Source organism: Adelges cooleyi, unplaced genomic scaffold, assembly GCF_023614345.1.
Source record: "Adelges cooleyi isolate 19-005CV unplaced genomic scaffold, UGA_ACOO_1.1 ACOO_flye_CR_arks_rails_tigmint_CR_PRNA_8, whole genome shotgun sequence".
Lineage (NCBI taxonomy): Eukaryota > Metazoa > Arthropoda > Insecta > Hemiptera > Adelgidae > Adelges > Adelges cooleyi.
The window spans coordinates 2,267,156-2,294,815 of NW_026096513.1; the positions used below are offsets into that span (position 1 = coordinate 2,267,156).

Genomic DNA, 27,660 nt, shown 5'->3' on the forward strand with positions numbered 1-27,660 from the left:
GATATTGCCCGAGGTAAAAAATAATAATTAGTGATAATCCGTAAAATCCGGGCTTTTGGGTTTGTACATCAGGATTCATCAGAACTCTCATCTGCTATAAGAATGTTAATGAAAAAGGATTGTTAGGTACCCATAAATTTTTAACAGTAATACGATATTTGATTTATTACTTTTATTAATTTGTATTTTTGTTGAATCAGATAATGCATTTATTTACAACATAATTATTATCATTATTATTAATATAATACTCACGTTTGTTTAGTATAATACACAACAAACGTGTTAAAATTGATCACACGGCGTTTTCATAAACCTTGTTCGGAATGAGAAGGTAAAAATAACATCAGCTAGAGATGTAGCTGACGAGGATGCTCTACATCAAGTTGTACTCATTAAGGTGTTATCGTCATTCGATTAAAGCTTTAAGTAAAATGTGTACATCATCGATTGGTCTCAGCCAAAGCAAGTTCCGATTCCGAACAGAGCGCACAGTTACACGGCAAATGTAAATTGGTAACAATTTAAACGGTCAATTATTTTATCATCAGACAGTCTCTGTGAAATCATAAATATCTAAACAATAATTTAAAATTTGTATCATATTAACATAAGATTTTTGTGCTTAAATTATTTGTAGCAGTTGAATACACAAACAATTGTTTAATAAAACGTAAATTATTTTGTACACCGATTGTATAGCATCAGAAAACCCCTCTACATCAATGATTTACACCAAAATAACGCGTAAAATGCAATTTTTGTATATTATCATCATATAATTATATTTGTAGGTAGATGCGTTAAATATTAATAGGTAACAAGTCTAGGAAGTTAATAAATCGTTTGAATTTGTTAAGTTATTGTTTATTTTAGGCAAAGTGTAAATAAAAGATAAGAATATAAATCTAATAATTGGTTGTATGAATATGAATCTAAACATTATGACTTGACCTGAACCTGGTGTTTATGTGTAAAAAAAAACACTTATTTTTTTGTCAACAGAATATTTTTTTCGGTTCTAAAAAACGTACATTGTCATACGTTTGCTTAATTTATTTTTACCATTATACTATGCGCGTACAGTCAAATTCGTCTAATTATCAAAATATATTGATTTAACGCGGTGGTAAGAATAATTTATTAATAATAATAATTATGTTTATGTCTCTGACCTGTAATTAAATACATTAATTAAGAATTATGTAACCAATCTATTATATTATTTACTATAAAGTACGTATAAAAACCGGTTGGTTCGTTTATGAAGAAAAGACAAATTTTACTAATACCCTCGACATTGATTTAATAATATAAATATGCTTTTTACAGTCGTAGAAAAAAATTGTTGTCGCTGGCATTTTACACGTAGTCATATTGTTACAGTTATAATTTATGTATATTGTCAAACAGAAATAAATAGAGTAACAATTTTTTTTTTACGTTATCTGTTATACTATAATTATATACGATTTATTATTTAAAAAGGATATTATTTAATATGTTTATAATATGTCAACGCGACGTTTAAAATTCCATACCAAAAACCGGAAGATTATTAACAAAAAAAACAATTCTTATAAAATTGTACCTACCTATAAATGCCTACTTAATAATATTTAACACTAGTATGTAAACATATCATATAAATTTTAATTAGAGTGCCGTTACAATGATATATATTATGTAAACAAACAGAAGTATAATATCATAAAGGCTCGACGTTGAGCAAATATATTACTTATAGATATAAGAATAATATTGTTATTGTTATAGACGACACGGTTAGGTAAAGTTAGGTTAGTGTTAAACATAAAGGAACTGAATGGATTTTGTCAACTTGGATTCTGGTTTAAAAATTAATTGTTTTTGAAATTCATATGTAACGGTGGTGGTTTGGGTATAATATTCTTTTATCAACGATTAAAAATCAACCGTAGTCGTCTATAATGTGTACAAATTGGACATAGAAAATATTTTTAAAGTTCAATACTTGGCAGTTACAGTTAACCCGTCTTTTACACTCAAATTCGACATTGTTGGTAAATGTAGTAATCACTGACTTGAAAAAAAAACTTATATTACAGTATTATTTTGGGGATATATGTATACTGTATCATCTGTTATTTTTCTAAAAATGTCATACACGGTCACCTATCTTCGCCCACGTTCTAATTGCTCTAAGCCCGTTTTCTATAAAAACCCTATGTTTGTCATATTATAACATTATGTCTAGCTACAACGTGTATATGGCCAAATTTCAAATCGGTTTGCCGTTTTTTTTCCAACAAAAATTGATTACGCAACATGTATATCCTATGCTAGTTTACGCTTGCATGCGATACAATTGCATTGTCGTTAATGAGCAATGTATAATAAAATCAAAGAAAAAAAAATACCAACATGAAATATGGCCAGGCTACACTGGGGTAATTTATTTAAATATTAATTAGATAACAACGTCGTCGCCGTCCTTTACTAAACAATTATTTTTCATAATAAATACATGTCTATCATGATATTATAAAATATGTTCTATAAAATGTACTAAATGGATTAGTATATTAAAGTGTAATTATATTGAATACTCTTAACCGCAACAACAAACGCAACATTCAAAATGACTAAATTTATTTTATTATTATGTATGTATATTTACTATATACGTATAAAACAAAGCTTAAATCTATTATAAATAATTGTATCGTGTATATATATAATATTATTATGTTTGGAAATTATTGTTTAATTTATTATTATTGTTACATTTATCTATTTTTTTGTGTTTTTTGTTTGTTTGGCGAATCGCAAGGTACTATAGTATAATATTGTTATATTATACATAGAAATAACGTTAAATACGTTGGTTAAATAACATTTTCAGAAAAGGCAAAAAAAAAAAAACAGGAGGTATACATAAAAAATATAATTAAAAACAAAAAATAAAAATAAAAATACTTAATACAAAATTAAGTTATTGAGGTTAAACATAAAAAAAACCAAGTGAGTTAGAATAATTAACAAAAAAAATTGGCTATTTTGTACTTTTGTTACGAGTATTTGTGATGTACCATACTGTATATTATAAACACGAGGTAGAACTGTAAAAAAGCTTAATAGTTATAATTAAACGTTATACATTAGGTATTTATGAAAAAAATTGTACTATTTTTGTTACGAGTTTTGACTATTATTGTACGATAATAATCATAGGTTAATTATTAATAGGTACGCGGTAGGTATATTAATAATAATAATAATAAATAATATGTTATTTTGTTGAGATTTGTGAATTAAGAATAGTTTCGTTTTGTTTTTTGTTTTTTGTTTGTCTTAATACTGTTTTGAGCAAAACATTTATCTTAGTAAGTACAAAATATCATGTACTCAACCGAGTTGGCGCTATGTAAGTTTGTTCATCCCTAATGTCATGTTAAAATAATTAGCTGCTTGCATTGGTCGAGACAACCTATTCAGTCTGATGATTACAATACAGAATATAATACAATGTACCATCGCACGTGCCAATGAATCCGGATTACAATCCGAACTCATTCGAATTTTCGAAGAATACATACATAATATACATACCTACATTCTAACAATCTCACACGTACACAACATCCTCCAAATTCATTTCATTTTGTTTTTACGCATTATCTGTTTCCAAAATTTGTTTTTTACATATCACAACCATTAATGTTACATACCTATATTATATCTATCATTTCATTTTTGTTTCAATATAATATCACTTTCCAGTTTCCTTTCGTTTCTATCACAGTTTTACAATCACATGACATATGTTTGACAAAATGCTTAGATAAATATATATGCCTATTAAATTATAAATAAATATATAAATGTAAACGTAAGTATACAAAAGAAAATTAAACAACCTTATCGATAATAATAAATTAAAAACTACGGTTTTCATAAAAAAAAAAAAAGAATAAAAGGTATCAAATGTTTAACAAAGCTTCCGAATGTTTGGGAATAGTATTTACATTACACTATCCCTTAACCGATCGATACACTCATTAATTATCACATACTGGGTTTGCTTAAAATTATCACATCAAAAATTGCAAAATAATTAATAAAATAATAATAAAAACCGATTGTGTGTAAACTATATAAACAACATAAAAATGAAAAAACAATACAAATATAATATATATATGTTTGTAAGACAAAGCGCGTTGCCGTTCAATTTTTGTTTTAATAATTTATAATACACGCTCGTCCGATCACAAAAACAAAAAAATTTTGATTTTTTTTTTTCAAAGGAAATATAAACATTAATTTATATGACTAGAGAATGTAATTATACTTAAAATTTAGAGTTAATAATTTTTCTTTTGCGTTTACAATCAAATAGGCCGTCGTTTGCCTTCAAAATACTCTCATTAGCCACATTATCCCCATGACAATGGTTCAAACGGATCACTGACCATATTATACTATTAATTTTATACCACATGCCTAGTAAGTATATTAAAAAAGAAAAAAAAACAACAAAGGAATCAATCGATTAAGTACAAACTACGAATACTATAATATGTTTTTTAGAGCATTATCGTTTAGAGTAATGTATAAAAAGATTTGTTCAAATAAATTTTTAATTCTGTTTAATTGAGCTTTCGCGAATAACCATAATCGTTTCCAACCGACACACTACTGCAAGTCCGGTATGACGACGTTAAAAAAGAAAAACGACAAATTGATTATAGTTATAATAATATTACGTAATAATATAAGTGAATAAAAAAAAAAACGTGTAACCCAAAGAGACCATTTGAACCATTACCATGTCGACCGTTTAACGCTGGTGGTTGTTGTGTATGTGCGTGGTCAAGTGTTTGGACAGGTAATCTGCTCTGGCGAAACACTTTCCGCACATCTCACAATGGTAAGGCCTTTCGCCGGTGTGAATGCGCAAGTGTCGGGTCAAGTCGCTCTTGCCGCCGAAAGCGCGTCCGCAGAACAGGCACGCGAACGGCCGCTCGCCGGTGTGTTTCCGTACGTGCAGCTTAAGGTTTTCCTTGGACCGGACGCACTTGCCGCAAAACGGACAGGCGAACGATTTAACGTTGTTGTTGCTGTTGGCGGTACCGTTTGCGACTCCGTCTGTAACGGCGGGCGCACTGGCAGCCGACGCTGTCCGTTGTGCGTTTGATTTGAGCACGCTTAACGGCGATGGCGACGACGACGACGACGACGATAATACTTTGGCGGACCCGGACTTTGGCACCGGACTACTGGCCGCCGACGATTGGGCAGCCTCGATGGATACCACTTCGTTTGTGCTGGTCACTTGAGCCTCGGCTGAAGTCGGCGTGCGCGGCACGTCCCGACTCTCGTCGCCCCCATGTGCCGTCGTATCCCGATGAAGCCTCTCCAATGCGTGGTTTAACCGGTGTTTCTTGAACGACTTGAGATACCTAAAACAACCACAGGAATCTCACGTTTTAACATATTATTATTAAATTATTGTGCCAACTATCATACGGTTAATGGAATCCCATAAGGTTCTGTTAGGGTGATTTATTTTTGAATTACGGGAGTTCAGCCGCCCGTTGAAAAGTCGTACACGGCAGCCACTATACGCATACACATAACTCAATAACTGCGGCACTCACCTGAACTGCATGCCGCATATGTCACATGTAAACAGCTTGTCGGCCGGCAGGCGTGCCCTGTGGTTTTGCTCGCGATGCTTGAGATATGCCGACCGGTACCGATAATTTTGACCGCATTGTTCGCATTGGAACGGTTTCTCGTCACCTCCGTCGCCACCGTGACCGCGAACTGGTTGCCCGGTATGCTGCAACGCCGTATGCTGTTCCAACAGCCAAGTGGACGGGAATCCCGCCAAGCAAATGGCACATCTGATCAAGCAGCGGCTGGCCACTTCGTCGCTAGAGCTGACGCACGGTCCGATTAGACCTTGTTGTTGAAGCACGGAGTACAACGACACTGATGTTTCTACACAATAAACACACATCAAATGTACTCATAATATAATAATTATTATTATAATGCAGATACGATATAATTGTTAATCTTCGGAATGGAGTAGTTTTTGATCAGCTCTAATGAAAAGATCATATTATATGTAGTTATTTTTAAAATGATGATTCCCTTAATTTTTTCGAATAGTTACATTCATTCTATATGGGTATTATTAAATTGGTCTTCAATGATAAAATTAATATTTTTAATTAGAGTTTTTCTTCAATCTCCCCTTATATATTAATAATCCTTCTTGGTCGGTTACATTGTCTGTTATAAGGTGATACCTCAATACTTGTTAATACATCGTATAAATAAGAAATTTCGATGTTAATTGTTAAGAGAGAATCTAACAAGTAACGGATATCTAGAGTAGGCGAGGGGAAGAATGGTGGAATAAAAAACGGATAAACCTTTATTTTATAACTTTTTACTTATCGCGAGAACGTCTCGATTTCATTCATCATTCGGATTATAAATTATAAGCATTAAATACAAAAGCTGTTATACAATAAAAACTATTATAATTTCATAAAACTTCTATCTAAAAAAAAAACGCTTTCTTTGACATAATTATCTAATCTCAACAGGATTTTGATCTCCCGTTCGATACCTATTTGCTAAATCCTCTTTATGGTATGAGATAATTTATATTGTGTCAGATCGTTTTTACACAATGCAAAATTAAATACCTAATAAGTCTTGAGACAAATAATGAGTTTCATACGTCGTAGTCTAATAACTGTAATGTTAAGCCTATATTTGTATGTATCTGATTAGTGATTCAAGTGGAACAGGAGTAATCGATATTTTGCGTGATCTATTGTGAACGTTTCCCAGCTCGTGTATCATATTATAATCAATTTAAATCACTACGTCTATAGATTTTTTTTTACTGTAACTATAAAGGTACGACTAAAAAATAGAAATATTTAAAGAAAAACAAATTTCGTTTTGCGCCTACGGTGAGTCATAAAATATAATATGAGAAATTAGGTTTTTTCAGTTAATTAGCTTACAAGTGTTGCACAGTCTGCCACAGTTTTTAAATGACTGTACAATTTTTTTTTAAGATTTATAATTGTTTAAAGAAGGGACCAACACCTGAATAGAAAATATCGATAGTTCAGTCAGTTTAAATGACAAAAATGTATTATTGGCAATTTACCTGCGTTGTAGACGGGCGGCAGGGATGCTGGAAACTGGCTAAACGCTGAGAATCTCTGTTGCAGAACGGATACTTGTGATCTGTACGCGGCCAAAGTGTTGAAAACTCCTTCGACCAAACAAACTTCCTGCATTGTACACACATGACGGACACAACAGATTAGTTGCTAAACATAATTAAACGGGGCGAGCATAACAGTTTTGATATGGCAAATCATAACTATTGTAATTGTGTATATGATACTCTTGCGAGTACTACTAGAGTATTACTACCGGAGTAGTACTGGCCAACTCTAATTTTCAATTATTAAATTTAAAAAAAAATTGCCGTCTTTTTAAAAAGTCGCCCTAGGCCGTTGTCTAAGTATTACCCATGTTGCATATACCTTCCGCCGGCCCGGGTTATTATAAATCATAAAATTGTGGACAAGTTTTGGAAACGGGTCGTTTGAGGGAAGTGATGGCATAATTTATATTATATATATATAGTAATTATTGAAAACACATTGATATACTGTTATCGAAACGACGATTTCGTTTAATGTATATAATAATATATTGCACTGACAAAAAATATCGTATTACATAATCAAATACACAAATATATCATCATGAAATAGCTTAAAAAATACAATAATAATGATAATAATAATGTAATTAATTAGCACCTAAAATTAATAATAAAAAAAAATTGGCGATATCACTGGATCTCGTTATCACATCGAAACTAAACAATATAACATAATAATTAACGTTTTCCTTCTATTATAATATGTATTTATCTATTTCATTCGTTATTTTTCGTTTACCATTTAGTGTATAACAATGAATCGGTTATTAAGGTCAGGTTATCGAACATGTATACTTAAACACACTGTCTTTGTAAACAAATGGAGTATGTGCAAATGTTATTTCTATATAGAAATAATTATCTGTTCAGATTTCAAAACAAAACACCTTTTATCACGTTGTAATATTTATGTTACAAATGGAAAAAATGATCTATTATTTCTGCGAAAAAAAAATAATTGGTCATAGGCTAGTTGTATTTGTTTGCAATCGCCACGCTCGGTACTACTTACTATAACATTTTTAAATATTCCAAGACGTATAGTAAAACGCTATAAATTAAATATTATATTTTACAAGTGCAAATAATATTATAACATGAGCCTCTCTGAAATAAACTATAGCTAATTTAACCATCAATTGTACTATATCGTATCGTCGATTGATTGTGATGTTTTACATACCCGTGAATTAGAATTCCGAAATTACTTCAAGCCAAATTATATTTACTATTTAGTTTTGGAAATCGATTCGCCCGGGTTCGAACGGTCTGTTAATTTAGTTTTAGACGAATTTGGTTAGCGCGTACTCGCATTATAATATTATTATGTAATATAGTCTTGGCCTCGATCACGGTGAATGTATAATAATAATAACAACATAATATCATGTATATTATAATATTATATCGTCGGCTATAGTATAGCATTAACCGATTTGACGTTAAAACGGTCGTCTCTTCTTTGTCCGAATCTTAAGTTCGCCGACGGTCGATAAAACATAATTATTGTATGCAAATAATCCGAGATGAATAATATTATTAATATTATTATAGAAATATAATATTATACCTACTGTTGAACGGACGGGGATTTATTAATATGGGTAATCGAATTGGTCTATAGCATTATAATATTAATTATTATTCTAACAATTTGTATGAAATTCCGTACAATACGCGTAGCCTATCACAGTCGGATCGTCTTAATCCTAATGATGACACCCACGGCCGTTGTCACATTATATCTCTGACAACGGCCGTGGCCTATTCTAAATTTAAGCCCGAGTTTTTTTAATTTGTATTTTACCACTGTGCTCTTTTTTTATTAAATTTATTATTACAATTTTTTTTTTTTTACATAAATTATTTTCAGGTCATTTGTTACATTCGTTTGGTCCAAAACGCACGTATACGGTATAGAGACAACAGCGTGTTGCTCCACAACGTTGTACGTAGGTATGATATAAATATACAATACCTCTTCCGTCTCTCTACCCCCTCCCATTCCACCATTTAAATAAATGATGAAACTAATCATTTATTCTATAATGTTGTTTTTTACCATATATTTTGAAAATAATATTATATTTTATTAAGGCGCCTTTTAAAAATCATATTAAAAAAATAACATTTGTCATTTATCGGTACACACGACGGGCACCTAGAAATTATTTTTTTTTAAACAAAGTACCTACGTTATTATTTAATAGTGCGGAAAAAGCCTCAAAACCCATGGGCGGCTACAGCCTACAGCCTTTACAGCGATACCGCAGTGGCTCTAAGGTAATATCATATAAATACTTATTGTTCGAAATTGAATTTTGGTAAATTCTACGCAAATAAACTTTAATAATAAATAATAAATTTCTACATTAAGACAAAAACCTATGTTACCGCTTTCCAACTGAAAAATATCACATTCTCGTTTTATCATCGGTACATCAATCTCTCCCCACCCCCCCCTCCCCCCAGTCCGGTTTGGTCCTCGTTCCGATCAACCGCACAATAGTGTTTTACGATAATAATAGTTATAATACATTATTATATTAATTCAATTTAAATATTTATAATTTATAAATAGCATTAAAGAAACGAGAAAACAATTGATCACACTCATGTAATAACTAGTAATAAATATATACTTAGGCCTTAGCGAATAACAACAATCGCGGTAATTTAGAAATAACATATTATAATATAATATATAAAAAAGAAAAAAACAAGTACTAAAAAATACATTAAAGGCGACGGTGTCTGATAATACACATCCATAGCAAAAGTACAACGTTATGATGGACGGCGCTTGACAGGAGATGGAGCGTTCGGTATACGAGTGTGGCACATTATAATATAATATACATATACATACAAATTGTCTTTTTACGAAACCATAATATTATAATGTACATTGATATTCTACCATGTGCTCGCCTGTGTAAAAATGAGATATAGGTCAGGGTTTTTCGTGTATTGTGTTTGACAGTGATAACACTATTGCCTGGGTCGGCGCCTGAAGAGAAAATTCAACGAAATCTTCAGTAACGAACTGCTGCTTTTAAGTTAGGCGCCGTGTAACACTTACTTAAGATGTTTGAATTAGTAACAATAATAATAATTTAATTAGATAATAAAACGTTTTTGTCATTAACAAGTAGAGACCCAATTAAATGTCACACTTAAGATTTTTTATAAAAATTGTTTTATACAAGGTAACCTGACGCGATTAACAAGCGCATTCCAAATAAAAAATACAAACGTGATATGGTGTGAGGTGTCAATCATATAGAACGGCGAATCGTGTAATATTAATAGCACACGATTTTTCCATCAATAGAGTCGCTCAGTTAGGTAGTCCAAAGATTCGGTGTTTGTCTATGTAATTTACCTGAAGCGAAATTCGGAAAATATAACAAACGAATGCCAACTGCTAATATACATATATAATGGACATATAGTTTTTTTTTTCTCAAATATTGTTTTAGACCGCGCCCACTTATATGTTGTTCGCGCAAACGCTTGGTTAGAGATCATAATAAAACCTTATCTAATTTTTTATAATTCGTACTTGATACAAATCGACATTTCAAATGTATACACTATAAAAAACGTTGTTATATAACTCACGAGGCATAAGTGTGTGCGTATATTATTAAAGAAATCAATTGGCTGTTCAATCGACGTATAGGCGTATTAGAAGATTAAAGCTTTCTAAACGGGAATAACGAGACAAGGGCAATCAAACGCCATCGTTCACAGGTCAGACATTTGCGAACACTCTCTTCAGAATTTTTATACCTTGATAACCATCCATACTATATGTATTGTGTTCACATAAAAAGACAATATGGATGTAACACTCGTATACCTACGTGGTTTTTTTTAGTGTTAGAATAAAAGCTATGCGTTATAAAGAAACATGATATAGGTAATATTAAGTAAAATATGTGTGTTTTTTTTGGTTTAGTTAAATTAGCTCCTGGCTGGGACCGATGCTGCATGAATTTACACCCTATAAGTAAACAATAACTGTCAAGGTGGCGACGGCGAAGGTGAAGTCCTGTCGGGTCTGTGCTGGTGGATGACGCTTAGATCGAACGGCCGAACGGGAACGGCCGACGACGAGTGTCCCCCGGGTTCCTCTTCTGGACTGGGCGACGACACGAACCTATGGCGACCCGTGAACTTGGGGTAGTGCGTTTTCTCGTGGGCCTTGAGTATGGTCGACCGGGAGAACGTCTTGCCGCACAGGGAACACCGGAACGGTCGTTCGCCGGTGTGCACGCGACAGTGGTCCTTCATGTGGTGGCGCAGTTTGAAAGCTTTGCCGCAAAACTCGCACTTGAAGGGTCGGTCGCCGGTGTGCGCCGGCAGATGGCCCACCAGCGATGCCACGTCCGGAAACGGCTTGCCGCAAAACTTGCACAGCGTGCCGACGCCGTCGTCCACGAGATGTGCCGGTGTCGACGGGCCTTCCCCTCCTCCACCGGGGTCCCCCAGCAACAGGCCTACCGAACCGACGGCCTGCGGTGGCAACGTTGACGGCGGCAGGTTTTCCAGGCTGTGCGACAGGATATGTCGGGTGAGTTTGCTTTGGTGCGGAAACGTCAGGTTGCAATAAACGCACGTGAAGAACCTTGGTAACGTCGCATCCGGCTTGTCGCGGTCCTGCAACCGAAACAAAAACAAAAAAAAAAACTCTCATCAACTTCTTTTCGCTGGTAACTTTGTTCGAATATTAAGTAGTAAAGAAAAACAAAGAAAAATAATATTGTTAAAATTGTACACGGGCTAAAGTGTCAGCACAAGAAGTTGACGTGATTTTTTTTTTGCTCTTGTTTTTTGTCTGGTTACAGGCGGCCTCCACAAAGCGCGCACCATTAAAAACAAATAGCACAGTAAAAAAAAAAAAAAATTATAATAATAAAACACACAAAAATCAAAATACGCTATGCGTGTTGATAACCTTTTACTGGGTTGACGCCAATATAAGACCGAGGGGAGGAGGGGCAGTGTTAGTTAACGCGCGTATACCACGACGATGATACTTATGATGTATCCTAAGTACGTTTCGAAAAACGGTTCACGCTATTTTCAACCGTTTCGCTTGAGTATTTTATCTAATTTTGGATGACAATGTGTTGTGTCTAAAAGGCGGTCGGTCATTGACGAAAATCAAATCTGTTTGGCGACGGCGTTAAACGTTTATGGCAGAATTTTGAACTCACGTTAAACATTAGCACACGCTACAAATGATGAATAACACTGTGGGTCGTTACCGGTTAGGTTATTTAGAAGTTCGTGTTCACCGTTGCCGGATGGCCTTCTCTCTGATCATTGTCGAGAAAGAATATTTAACGACCATGAGAGAGATTTCAGTTGTTTTTTTATTTTAAGATGATTTAATATTTTTGAAAAATTTGGCCAACGTTATTATTACTATTTTATTATTATGCATCGACGAATATTGTGCCAATATCGAATGTGGGGATAGTCGTTTGTCCATGAAAATAATGCTTGCAAACCTTGTGGGTTGCTAAAATTCCAAACGGCGTATAGCGAATTTATTTTATGTATTTTAAAATTAACGTTCCCTAAGGTTATGGCGTTTTTGAATTACAGTTTTATTTAACCTTGTGACGCCACACATTTTCGGCTATCGTTGTACAAATGAAAAAAAAGAGAGGTTACGTGGGGGGGAGGGGGGGAAGAAACAGAGCGAACTACAGTCTTACAATCCATCAAAAAGTTTGACCTCGGCGGTATTGCAAAATAAAATTTGTAGAAAAAAATTACAATAGTATAGCTCAAGTAACTTTTTTTTTTTTTTACAGAAAACTGGATTAAAATTAATCGAACCTAATGATTTATAATTATTATTATGCATATATTACAAATAGTAGTTTTTTATTGAAGTCAACTTCTTGAGACTGCACTTTAGTGTTCATATAAAACGTGTATGTTTATTTAGTTTTAAGATCAAATTTCCAAACAATAAAAAATAAATATTGTGAGTTAATTGGTGTAAAAAAATAATAATATAAAAAGGGTCTACTGATGTTCCTAAAATATTATCACAGGTAAAGTCTCACACAATATTGTGGAGTTACATTACTTATTATATACACTGCAATTTCAATATGAAGTTGGTAATGTATAAGTACAGCTCAAACTAATTGTAAATACTTTTTAATGTGACTAATACAAACAAATATTGTACAGATATATAATACGCATAACGTGCTTCACGAGTTTACTTACCGGGTCCGGTATGTTTCTGTAGTCCAATGAGCTTTCGCCTTGAGCGCTTCTGTCGTCAGTCTTGTCACATTCAGCTTCTTTTTTCAAAAACTACAACACATTAAAACAATTGCAATTATTAAAACCGGTTAGACCGCATGCGTCATTATTGATGCCATTCAAATTGCATAGCAAACATCGACCAACAATAATTAGGCGATTTTTTAACATATAAAGGTTAGCCAACAAGTGTCCTTATTTTTAACTTATAACACCTAAGTTTTTGTGCTAATCAGCTTGTGCATGTAATACGTATGAAATATAATAGACATATTGGTTTTTCAATAACATTAAGGGTGTGTGTGGTCGCTATACTGGTTAAGTAGACATGCCGTTGAGCAAAAAGCAGCCGAATTGTTTTTTTCCTTTAGTCCTTGAGCTACCCTTTGGTTCGGTTTCCGGTTGGTAACTATACTAACGATCTGATTATTACTTTCGGGGAGGCAGCGTACATACTACATCCATGTCCGGCGAGGAATCCCTCTTAGTTGTGTGATTATTAATAAAATAGGTCTCGCCAGTCTCGCCGCTAGGGTACGGAAATTAGTCGGCTCTAAATTATAAATAAGCTGTTTGAAAATTTTAATTTGTTCAACGACTATCACAACTAAACAGGTCAAGGAGAGACTTCGGGCCTCTCTTTTCGGTATTATATTTTATTCAGATACAAAACCGAACGACCGCCAGAATAATTGTTATTCAAGCAAAAATGTACCCTAAGGATACAAATCACAACAGTGTGTTCGCTATCAATCGGAAAAAAAAGTCGACCGACAGCCAAATTTAATTTCTCCGCTTGATTGCAGAACACAATATTCTCGAGCTTATACGCTGTGACTTACAACCAGGGCCTTCTTAGGCTATGCAAAGGGCATGGGAACATAGGGATTGGGGGCCATTAAGAAAACAAAAAAAAACCGTTAAGTAATTGTAATAGATGTAAATTATAATAATCGGGGCCCCCATAAAGCCAGGGGCCCTGAGCTCGTGTCCAACGTGCCATTAGGGTAAAGACAGCACTGCTTACAAATTATAAAATAATAATAACAAATTCCTCAGGTATAAAAAAAATATGATAAACATTTTTTATGGTTTGAGCCGAAAACCAAAAATCGGTTACAGTTCTTGTCCGAAAATATTTAAACCTTGTAATTAAATGTTTTAATCAGTTGAAGTGAACTCGAAATCCCCATCAAATAAGGTCGTATCTGTCATTTTCAAATGATTGAGATTTATTTTACTTTTGTTACATTTAAGACAAATAATACAAGAACACACATTAGAATGATTTAGCCTGAAAAATAGTAAAAAGTGAGATACGACCGTTTATAATACCGTTTAAGGTATTATATTATTAAGGACAATCCATTAAGAATAATTAACTGCACGAAACACCGTAAAATATGAAACTGAGTGCAACGACCAGAAAAAACTCGTTATGCCTTTTTTAAAAAAAATATTCTTTTTTTTAACATTTTTTTTTATTCAGACGGGTTTTTGTGAACAATTTGCGGTTATTGCACCGATGCATTCACACGTGCTTGGCGCATATATTTGTGCCCGCGCAGTCACTATTATAAGTAGCAATATAATATATTATACGGTGCAGTATACAATTTTTTTTTCATCTATTCATTTTTTTTAACAGTTTCAACGGTCGATAACTTCATATAGGTACAAATAGACAATAGCACAGCGATAAAAGCGTTTTAACAACACGGGTTAAATGTCACGTGGTTAGGCTAGCTAGGCTAGACTTTTTTTCGTATGGAAATAATAATAAGTAGATAAATATAATAATTGTTGTTACACTGTTGCTAAAATAGTGCTTTTGATTGTATGCAACAAAATAATATATTATAGCGAAATAATGATTTTGTTCTTTCAGTGCGATATCCGGCCACGGACACTTTGAGATATCAAACGAATTTATGAACTATTCATTGATGGGTCGTTGCAGTGGATAATGCTAAGTGCGGGGTATAAATAAAATACAATAAATAGGAAAAAGCCACAATCTATTGCCGGCTTTATAAAGCGCGAGAATTTATCGACTATATTACATTACATAGTTTAGTTACTCCGGAAAAATGAACATATACAGGAGATTTAAGGCTCAGCAGCAATAACGGCTCCGCAGTCGGCTAAAGGCGTTTAAATGCGTTCTATAACGATCGGCAAACCAAATAATAATGTTAAAAGCTGCGCAAATATTGTAGACAAAAATACTTGGCAAGATACAGCCGACCGATTTTAGAATTTAAGGTTTTAAACTACGATTAAACGATATCGTAAACTTCTGAAAATTTTTACACGTTGTTTTGGTTATCTTAACACGATTTTCTTATTTAAAAATGTCATCCGAAATCCAAACATCGCACCTTTAAGCTGCTCAAAAATAGTTAAGCCCTATTAATATGTTATACAGCTGATGCAAAAGTGAAACCCTACACGGACATAGTGTTATCTTACAAAATATAGTGTTGTCAACTGCACAGAGTAGATATATTATCTAAATTAACGAGTTAAAAAGTAAACTTTTAAACATTAAGTTTAATAATTAAATTATTATTGATTAATAATTAACAATTAATTAAATAAAATAGAATTTAAAACTGTAATTATTCAAGTTTAAATATAGTTTTTAATATTTATAAAATAAGCCATGGTAATTTGTAATAATGATAATAATACATAGATATAATATATAAAATTATATAATCAATAAATCATAACGTCAAAATTATTTGTAAAAAAAAAAATTAATGAACTTCTATTTTTTAACATACTTTTTCTATGAAATCCTATTATAACTATTCATTATTGATATTTGGTTTTTGCTCTTTAGTATACTTCTACTTTAAAATTGATGTCATTTTTCGGTTAGGTCGGCTTTGTGTATAAACACTTTTAGTTAGTATGTATAACATTGTAATTGTTGTGTATTTATAATGTTGAATACTTGAATGTGTACTTCATTTAAATAGTTTCTAAACAAGTGAAGATTAGGTTGTTGGAAATAAAAACTGTTATTTAATTTGGAGTGAAGTGAAACGAACCGCATTTTTTATTTAATTTTTTGACCACCATTTTGGAGGGATATTGTCAGGTAGGTCGATAACAATTTTGTAGAATATTACCAATTTACTATTTTATTTTAGCTATCTGTTCAGTCAGGAAAAAAGGTCATTTGGGTAGGAGTTTTTACATGTAGCCTTGGGAATCTACGAGAGTCTGAACTTAAGGGTATAGAAGTGGGCGGTTCTTAAGGGGTTTTATAAAGGCAATATTTAACAAAATAGTGGTTTTAATAAATTTCGACCGTGTCAATTTATTTTTAGAATAATTTGTATAGGCAATTTTTTCTACAAGTAAGAGCCATTTAGTTTTTACAAAAAAACAATTTAGACATAAACGCCTAACAAAATTACGCCTACTTAGAATGATTGGGTTTTAGTTCTGTAAAAATATTTTAAGTTCATTGACCCTTTTCTCTGGAAGTAGATTTTTAAATAACTGTTTACTTAAAAAAAAACAATAATAAGAATATTGGAAAGTTGAGACATTTTTAAAAATTAAAATATGATTTAAACCCAATTTTAATTAAGGTATCAAAAAACAATACACACAATAACTTAAAAAAGATGCTCAATTATTATTACAGAATTAAAATCAGACCATCCTAAGTAGTGTAAGTTTGTAAGGTCTTTATGTCTAAAACGTCCACCAAAAAACCGACTGCTTTCTATCCCCTTAAATTATTTTCTAAAAATGACATAGTTACATATAGATATAATCTATATGGTTATAACTTATAACTTATACCTACTAAATGGTAACTAAATTACAAGTTTTTGTTTAAATATTAGAATTTTTAACGCCTACTAAACATAACGGGGTAAAGTGAACTCAAGTGAGGGAAACTAGCCAACTCTTAGAATAAAGTCAACGTCTTACCAATGACGCCACATGGGTTGAAATTTGACTATATTATGTACTACGCAAAAATTATGCTAATCAGTTGTAAATAGCTTATTAATTAATCAAATTAGAATTGATAATTTTTAGACATCAATAACCGAATTATTATTTCAACGAACTACCGACACTCTAGTAATTAATAGAATTTTAATACCTAATTAACAACATATTGGGCTGTGTTATAACAGTTATAATTTTTATCAATAAATACTGAAAAGATTTTTTGTCTAAATGTATTAACATTATTGCTTTCAGATTTATATGAAATTTCCCTAAATACTTGACATAAATACTACTCAAAATTATTTTTTAGTCAAATTATTTTATATGCTGGTTAGTTGTAAAAAATCATTAGTCATTACATATGTAGCGAATTTTTGACACAATACTGTTTAGCAAGTCGAATATGAATGTATACTTTTTTAGGCGTATCCTTGTGAGATATAATTGTATTTCTTGATTTATAGTTACATACATGGCTTGACATAAAATCAATTAAACACTTTTCAATGTTACATATTGAATACCTAACAAAATAATGGTATTATATTGTAAGGTTTACGAATTTGCTTTGTATCATAATATTTATATTTATTTTAATTTAAAGTTATTCAACGGTGCCTGTAAAAGAGAAATCGTGTAATATTTTATTTATCATAAGGATAAAATAGATAATGTCGACATTAAAATATTTTAGTAGATACATTGATAATATTGTGAAAAGATTTATTTGATAATGTGTACAAAATATACAAAACAATGTAAAATACTTAATTGCAATAACCTAAATAGTTTAATTAGGTACTCAGTTGTTAGCTGACTCGTCATTTGATAAACGTTTCAGTCGGTTATAACTTACAACGCAAAACATGTATAAGTGTAAGACCAACATGTTTTTCATTAATTTAAGTTTCACAATATAAGTAAAAATCATAGTGATTAGAGGTCTAAATCGCCTGTATTCCACATTGGTTCAACATGTGACTCCTATTTGCAGTTCGACCATAAGACATAGACATAAAAACAATTTGTAAGTATAAAAACTACTTGTTGATAACCGACCTCCTCCCTTAATTTACATAATATGATAAGAACAATTTAAGATAATTATCTTAAATCGTGGTTATATGTAAGATAACACAAGTAGTGTCAGCTAACCACAATTTACCAATTGTCATATAAAAATCATCTATACTATTTAAGCGTATAAAAATCTAGATAAGTGACAGAGCTGACGATTTTTACGAAAAGTGGAAGGTAGTTTTACCAATTCTAACCCGTTTATTATCAGCCGAAATCGTGCTTGAAATATTAATTTGTACAAACTCAAAGAGCCAATTTTGATAAAAGAAGTTATGGGAAAATTTGTATTTAACATTATAAATCCAATTACCTACTTGAATATTGTTTAAACGTATATTTATTGTCAAGGTGTTAAAGTCAATTGTACTGAAATGTCAATAAATTAAAATTAATAGTAAATTTAAAAAGGTGTCATATGTGCCATTTTTTTTTTTACATTTTCATGGTCTGCTCACTAAAATGGCCTTTAATTTTTTAAGTACTGCTGCTGGTACTTGGGAAGGAAACACTTATACAAGCTGTAACAGGGCCATATTTCCCATTAGGCAAGATCGGCACGTGCCTATAGCCTCCAAATAAAAGGATCTCACTTCGAATACACACTCTTAACAGCAATTTTTTTTTGGGAAATATTTTTAGGAAAAAAGTTATTAGAGAGTTATAGGAAGGAACAGCTAAATTAATTAGGTGAAATATAAAATAAATATAAAAAAACTATAAATGTTTTATATGCTCTCTGGAGTTGCCCATGTGCTTCTTCAAAAAATGAGGCCGAAATTTTAAATGTGGTCAATTATTTATGGGTCACCTGTGATGGTAAAAATCAAATTGTGGCACCAATAATTTCAAAAAATTGTAGTATTATTACTCGATCGAGTGGTTTTTAGTGGTAGTAGTAATAGTAAACAGGGAAAACAATTTTAGGGAGGTATTTTATGATTTAAAATGTCTAGATCAGGGCCTAGACTGTAGTATAGTATTGTAAAACTCCCCAGTAGAAATAAAACTAATTATTTGGCTAATAAAAAGGAATAACAAATTATAATGTAATACGTATACGTAAGTTTAAAAATTAATAACCTAATGAATATTGATATTTTAATTTCAAACGTTTTTGTTTTATGTTGCAATTTTTATTAGCTCTAATAAACATAGTATACTTTTTGGCAACATTATAATTAACCAAAAATAGTATAGAAAACGATATGTCTCATAAATTAATAACTTCCTAGTGGTCATCAAATGCGTGTGCAATAAAGTGTACAATTTAGATTAGAGTTTAAAAAAATTACTGAAACATAACAAAATTGCTTGGAAGTTTTATAATAAAATATATGTTTCTCAAAGTTATAACCTAAAAGTGAAATTAAAATATAAATATTTAATGATAAATTTTACCAGAAAAAGTGACGTAAGGCTTAATTTGATTAGAAGATTATAAATAATAATCATTAGTACTGTCAATAAAGCTATACTATCAACAGATTTTTGTTTAAAAAGTAAAAACAGACAATTTTACAAACATTTTATTACATTTGAGCAGCTCCCTTGGGAGAGTTTTTTGTTTAAAAATTTATATTTTTGTATTTTCATGGATCTGCAAGTAAATGCAACGCCAATAGCGTGGAAAAACGCTTATGATCTAATCTTGTTTAGATTATTTCATCTGAACGGATAACGAGGTTAAAAAAAATAACTTACTCTCCATAGTGAAATACCGAAATGAGCAGAATAAAGATTTTTACCACATTATCAGCGGACAGCTTAATTTTGAATTAATTGTTATTAGCTTATTTGTAAGATTGCAATTTTGGACTCCAACGCATTCACATGAAAACTTTTTATTTATTTTTAAAAAATGTAATTTTTAATAAAATTGTACACAAACTGAGTTGTCAAAAACGTGCAACAAGAACAACATTTATTTTTAGTTTTTATTTTTACCATTAATGGATTTTCTTGTATTTCTTGAGTAATTATTTTAAATAGTAAGGAAACCTTATAAACAATGGGTTAAATGTACTCTGGTAGTATTTAAATTTCAGTATTTCTAAACGATTTTAATTTGGTTCGATCTATTCATTATTTGAAATTAAGAACGATAAATTCGTCTATATGATAATCTATATGTGGGACTGAACTAATCTGCTACTGTACTACAGCGTATCTCCTGGTTGCGCAGGCACATACGAGAATAATGCGTTTTGGTTTATGTGCACTATCGCTCTTATATGGAAAAGAGTATAGTTAGTCCAATTGAAGTTCTGACACAATAAATTTATAGTTGGAATAACTAAATAAATAGTTGGCCCTACTAAAATTTAGTTGGACTAACTATTTATTTAGTTATTCCAACTAGAAATGTATCGTGTCTCCATGTTAATCATAATTTTAATTGGACCAACTATATACATTTTTCTGTATAAGCTATGACTGGGAAATAGACAGACTCTTCTAAATTTACTAACAGTAAACTGTTTTTACAGTAAGCAAAATTCAGATTTTTTAAATTGTTCAAGTTGAATGTTTTTAAATAATATTTTTAGATTTAAAATAGGTTTAGATTTTCAATATTCTATTTTAAAGAATAATTTTGATTATAGGATTACCAGAAATCTTATAAATCTGGATTTTCCCCATCTTTATAGCTTCTCTTACTATAAATACAAATTTTGAAACGCACGCTGATCTAGAATAATTGGCTGGAATTTGGAACCCTACTAGTCCGGGTCTGCTCATATACGGGATGTTATGAACGTTTATTGAGATTTCACCGAGAGTTCAAAACATTTAGTGTTGTCTTAAACATCAAATATATTGATCCGTGATTTTTGTATTAAATTTTAATGAACCATTAAATTATGCAGATTTATGTACAGCTCGGCAATAAACTATAATGGTGTTTTCTATATAGACCTGTTACAGATAAGCCTTAGAACCTGGCCCTTACAAGGCGAAGTATTGTAGTGGCTGCTTTCAATGCCCTACATGGTCTACGTGGGCTGAAAAGCTAAGAAAAGAAAAGAAGAAGTACTTATTTTCTATAAATATTTCTGCTCAGTCTCATACATAACGCCACAACTTGAAATTGTAGTACAATATTAAATAAGTTATGTGCAGTTCGTTTACTTACCAAAGGTGCTTGCTGAACCGGCGGCAAACCGAAACTGGGCGGAGACGACAAGCGTTCTTGTCGGTCGACGGTAGTCATGTCGCTAGGCTCACTTTGCATGGACAAGTTGTCGTCGCTTTCGGTGGGCGGCGGCGACGGCGTCCGGCTTTCCAGCACCGGCGTCCGGGTTTTCAGCTCCGGCGTCCGACTTCCCACCTCCGGCGTCCGACACCGGCTCGTGGGCCTCAGATCTTCTGGCTCGTCGTCGTCACGGTCGGCGGCCACCATTTCGACGTGGTCGCTGACGGAGTCGTCGGCGGCGTCGCTGGGGCGGGCCATGTCGGCCAGCCCCTTGACCTTCAGACTCTCGGCCGTCTTCAAAAGAGTGGACAGCTGCCTGTGGTCGACGTTCACTTCGCCCCGGTACATAAATTCCACTAGGTCGCGCAGCTCGGCGAACTGGACGTCTTTGAGCACGACTATGGGATGCCGGGTCGGGTGGTCTAGGAACAGTGCCTTGAAGTAAGCGCTGCACGCGGATAACACCACCTTGTGCGCTCGGATCAGGCGACCTTCTTCCGAACAGGCGAGCGTCACGTCCACGAGGGACTCTTCTTGGAGCAGTTGACTGAATACACCCAGCAAGTTGTTCTGATGATTGTTCCACCGTAGACAGTAGTGCTCGCTTCCCATGTCTGAGACAGCCTGCGCACAAACAAAACAAACGCGCGGGATTAGTGCGTTCGGCGGCGGTTACATGCGCGCATTTCGGTGCAAGTCAAGTAACAGCTCGAAGCCGCCGCCGCAAAAACTACCGCTCGTACACCTCGTGTGTGTGCATCGTATTCGAACAATAAAACTAATAACAATAATGGTTTAAGTATATATTATATAAAAAAAAACGATATAAAACGTTCTTTATCTTTACAAATTTGGAAAATATTCTTTCATAACAATATTCGATAATCGACTTTCGAAGGCGCGCACGCAGACTTGATGAACACTATACGGTGCCAATACCAGTCAAGGTCAAGGATGTCCAAAAACGATTTAGTGGTTAAACTCTGACACCGTTTATTTTTTCGTTCGACTCTGTTAAATTTTGCTTATTTTTTTTATTATTATTTATTATTTGCGTGAATTTCGCGTAGTAGGTAGGTGTACAGCACGGTCGATCCCGTCGAATACACGGCATCGGCTTCCGGCAAAGGAAATTGAAACGGAGGAAAAAACCTTCAAAATCGAAAACGAAATAAAAATCACATTTGGAACAATAAAATGTCATTGAACTCGGCGGGGTCAGTTATCGCGACGACCGATTATACAATAATTTTCGTGTGCTCGGCGTCATCTCGTTTCCATATAGTATACCATTACGAAATAATAACACAATATTAAATTAAGCGTTACGCCACTGTGTGTGTGTGCCGTGTGTGTTTATATACAAAGCTTTATTCGATACACAGTAATAGCGTATAATAATTAATACCGTTTTGCAGGCAGAGAGAGAGAGACAGTGTCCATCACGTATTTATTTGCTAAACTTCTTGACCGTTCTACGGCGAAACGGAACGCCTCGAAATCGTGCAATTTTCGCACACCAAGAGACCTAGAGATTTCTTTTTGCCAAAAAAAAAAACCGGTTTCGATTTAACTGTTTCAGCCTTGTGCCGGCGTTAACAGTTCAATATAATAATGTAATATTATTTTAAGAAAGCTTAGCCGATCTCAACATCAAGTCTCGGCTTGTTACAAACATTTTTTTGCGAACATCTTAACTACCGCCGAGTCACCACCGTCGGTTTTGTGTGTGTGTATTATTATAATAATTATTATTTGGTGAAACTAGGTTTTGGAAATTGTAATGGGCACAACGCCCATCCGGATAACGTACGGCTGTTTAAAAAAAAACAAAAAAAAAAAAATGATAAATCGAGTTTGTTGCTCCCACAAAATAGCCATAAATTAATATTAAACACATATCATAGTATATACTCTCTTCTATTGACAGGCAGACCGCGCAGTGATGGGAAAATGCTCTGCAAAGGGAAGACGAAGAAGTTGGTACTTTTCTATTGAAGTGTTTAACACCGGTATGGCAATTATATTGTATTTTATATATTTAACAGATAGTCGTGCTCATCTATAAAATAAAATTTAAAACAACAATGACAAAACCACCGGTAATAGACGGAAGAAAACGTAAAACTTAAAATGATGCTCACAAAGTCCATAACATTCTGATAGCGAATGAATAGAATCGACGATGACATATTTTTTTTTTTACTTCGAGCAAACCACTTTCAATATAAACGATTTTGCACAACTCATGCATTTAATAGTGTATGAAAACTTAGGTTTTTGATGTTGGCTTAGTAATCGGTCGGTAAAATTGTCAATTGGTTTTTTTTTTCTATTTTTTTAACTTCTTTGAAAATTTTTCTTTATGAATTGTGTATACCTACTAGTGTAGTAAGCAAAATTATAGCAATATTGCACAAAAGAAGTTCAAACAAATATCACAACGAACGTTGATTTTAATTGAATCTTTAAACTTTGAGACATTAAAGATCAACAAGTACCTTTTACAAAACTATTACCACACATCATATTATTGTCATTGAAATTTAATTTGCAGTTTACAAGAATTATAAAAAAAAAGCGATGATCCAATACAAAGTTTGTATCCTACACAATTATAATTATAACATTGAAATTATTGTCCTTATATAGACGATCTAACCGTCGAAACTGCATACGCCTTTAAGTATAGTAACTGTCTTAAAGGTGTATAACAATGCATATTATGATCTTTGGACGAGAACTTTAAAATGAGAAATACAAAACCAAATGACAATTGTTTTTTTGCGGATTCACTATGCTTACGGTAGATAGGTAAACTATTGTGATCAACTATGTTCTTTGTTCTCATTGTCAGTTCAAGTGTCGAGACACGTTCGACCGCCCAAATGAAATGGTATAAAAATAAAAAACTTTTTTTAAGCGACTATAGTAGTCGCACACGGTAAAGAAAAATAGTAAGTGGCCAAAAAACACCGAGGACATTTTTTATTTTTGCCAAAATTTATATTTTTTGACTTGACCATAACAACAAATATAATTTGAAAACGCTACCGCGTCCAAGAGCATAATATTGAATGTATTTGCGAATTTTCCAACGAGACATTGTTTTACGGCTATTACCCATACATTATACCTAAATAAAAAACGCTAAACAGCGTCACAAATTCGCACAATGCAAATTGGCGTTAAGGAAGTGAAAACTATTTCCAAGAAAAATTATAAATGTTTTATATTATTAAGTTGGCGATCGCCAATTATATGGCCCAACCGATTGGAAATTAAATTTGAAGACAAAAAAAATGTCTTTAATTCGAGCGTAGACGTTTTGTATTAGCAACGTTAATACACGTTTCTTCTTTAGTTTTTACTTTGATAATTAAAAACCAATGCATATTGATTACGACAAGGCGATAACTAACTAATACACGAATAAAAAAAAATAACCAAATTAGTAGACGTATGGAAAATACAAAACAAATGACCAATTATAATTCAAAGTTTTCTTTTTTTATTATAAGATCATTTAAACAAATTCCTGTTGGCCGGAAATAAATACAAATTAAAATATACCTAATATGGTTATTGTGGAGTACATGGAAAAAACTCAACGCGGGCAAATTGAGATAAAGGGTTTTTTGACATAAGAATAATAAATAATATAATTCTTAATATATATATATATATTTTTTTTTTTATGACGAGCGACTATACGGCCAGATAACAACGACTGTGTTGGTTAACCTCGTTTCGGTTGCGGTTGTGTTGTAGGCTCGTTTCACACCTCAACTAAACACATTTTTAACCGATAACGCGAAGCAACAAATAGATAATGGATGCATATTATTATTAACAATTATGTTACTATTAAATACTCGAATCACTGCACCGCGAGCAGTTGCCGGATTTATTTTATCATTGTAAAATATGTGTTTATTAATTAGCGTTTATTTATTATAATGAAGTATAATCGAACGCATTTGTCGTGCCTGATACAACAAATATCGTAGTCTGTCGGCATAGCACAACTAAGCGCGTCTTACACGGGGTCAGCGTCGCGTCGCTAATTTTAGAAGAAATAGAACGAGATAGATCGTTTAAATAGAAAGTTTTTTTTCAAAAATGCAAAAAAATCCACCGAAAAACAAACAAAATACCCGACAATAGCCTCGCGTCGATCAATCGTCGTTAGAATATCTAATCAAAACAGCTATGTAAAACTCAATATAAATGTTATGTTGATTGTAAAACTTCATTTTAAACGCAAAACTTAGTTATTTTTTCAAAATGTGCAAACGTGACGATCAAGATGATTAATTTGTAAACGGGCGCAATGTGTATGCAATTTAAAAACACCGGCGCGTGTAAGTTGAGTGTGCGTGGGCGTTACTGGCCCGTCCGCACGTGTAGGTATTACAATAGTATTATCATTATTATTATTATTATTATTGTTGTTGTTTATTATTATGCATCGTCGATGCCGAAGGGTGTCGGTAAGTGGAGAGGACTCGGCGGCGGCAGGGATGCATCAGAGGGGAAGGACGAATTGCGCATCCGAAGGCTGCGAGTTGTGCGTAGGTTAAGGTGAACAAGCGTAAGCCGTCGCCGTCAAGCACATGCATCGGTCCGGCGCAACGTTTTTCTAAACGGGCCAACCGCAGCAAAAACAATGCCTACGGGAAAAGCCTACAATTATTGTATTTACTCAATCGACGGCATAATAATAATTATAATGAACCCGGCGTGTTTAAATAGCCGTTATCCGCTGTTGAAACAACACCCGAATTTCATATTACACCGGCCGTTGATAATCATAAATACAATATAATAATGATAATAATAGTAATAACAATAACGACAACGGCAATAATACCGTCAGACGAATAAAAGTCCGTCGACATTTTATAATAGCGTGCGGCGGTAGGTATAGTAAAAAATATGTTATACTTTATGATTATTATTATTATAATATATTGCGCCGAGCGTTTTATTTGATAAAATATATTGTAATAACTCATAATAATAATAATAAATGTTTCCATATAATATTGTAATATTATATTTACATGCTATTGCAGGAGCGATGTTGGATGCGCCGACAAGAGAATAATACGATGATGCACACTCGGAAATTCGTGATTCGAAATAACATAACAATTACTATTGTAATTTGTAACGATACAAAATTATAGTCGTAATAATGTTATTTACTGCGTTTAAAACTTAACGTACACACACATGTTTGTAACAAAATATAATTATGATTAAATTTTTTTTTCTTAGTCAATTATTGTTGTCTGTACCTTAGCTAAACGGACTCATTTTGGACGCCTCTATTGTGTGCGTTATACGGCGGCACTGGATATCGAGAGAACGCACACGGAAAAAAAAAAAATTTTAAATTTAAAAAAAAAATTAAAATTTGAATAGTAATTATTTGTCACGAGTATTGTGTTTTTACACAAAACCCGGTTAAAACGCGACGCCGGCGGATAACGGACACTATTCGCGGTAACGGCGGCGAAGTTTCGCGAATATTTTTGTACTGCGCTCGTACAATTTTTTTTTTATTTTATGTCGTGTATATTTTTAATATATATATATATACATATATTTATATTCCCGTATAATTGTATCGTGCTTGCGTGTGGTTTATATATGTGTGGACGTGTGTCTGTGTGTGTGTGTGTGTTATGTATGTATACGCCGAGTGAGTTGTATATGACGTGTGTGTATATATATGTGCGTTATCACGCGCTTTCGACGGGAGTTCAACCGGCCTCCGATGACTTTGCCGGTCGACTGATCGAGTGACTGTGAACGCTAAAAACACAGACTACCGCACACCGATGCC

At 32.9% G+C, this 27,660-nt stretch overlaps 1 protein-coding gene across 2 annotated transcripts; it reads right to left on the bottom strand.

The window, feature by feature from the left end:
* Window positions 1-2,898: 2,898 nt before the first annotated feature.
* LOC126845962 (GDNF-inducible zinc finger protein 1-like) lies at window positions 2,899-27,660 on the bottom strand. 2 transcript variants are annotated; one of them, XM_050585041.1, is made up of 6 exons: window positions 27,110-27,660; window positions 21,747-22,430; window positions 13,511-13,600; window positions 7,184-7,310; window positions 5,643-5,988; window positions 2,899-5,444 (listed from the first exon to the last, which is right to left on the bottom strand). In XM_050585041.1, exons 2-6 carry the CDS (start codon window positions 22,416-22,418, stop codon window positions 4,823-4,825), a joined length of 1,857 nt encoding a protein of 618 aa, XP_050440998.1. In that variant the 5' UTR covers window positions 22,419-22,430; window positions 27,110-27,660; the 3' UTR covers window positions 2,899-4,822. The 2 variants fall into 2 exon arrangements, with proteins under 2 accessions (XP_050440998.1, XP_050440999.1); XM_050585042.1 differs by lacking the exon at window positions 27,110-27,660 and adding an exon at window positions 26,873-27,101.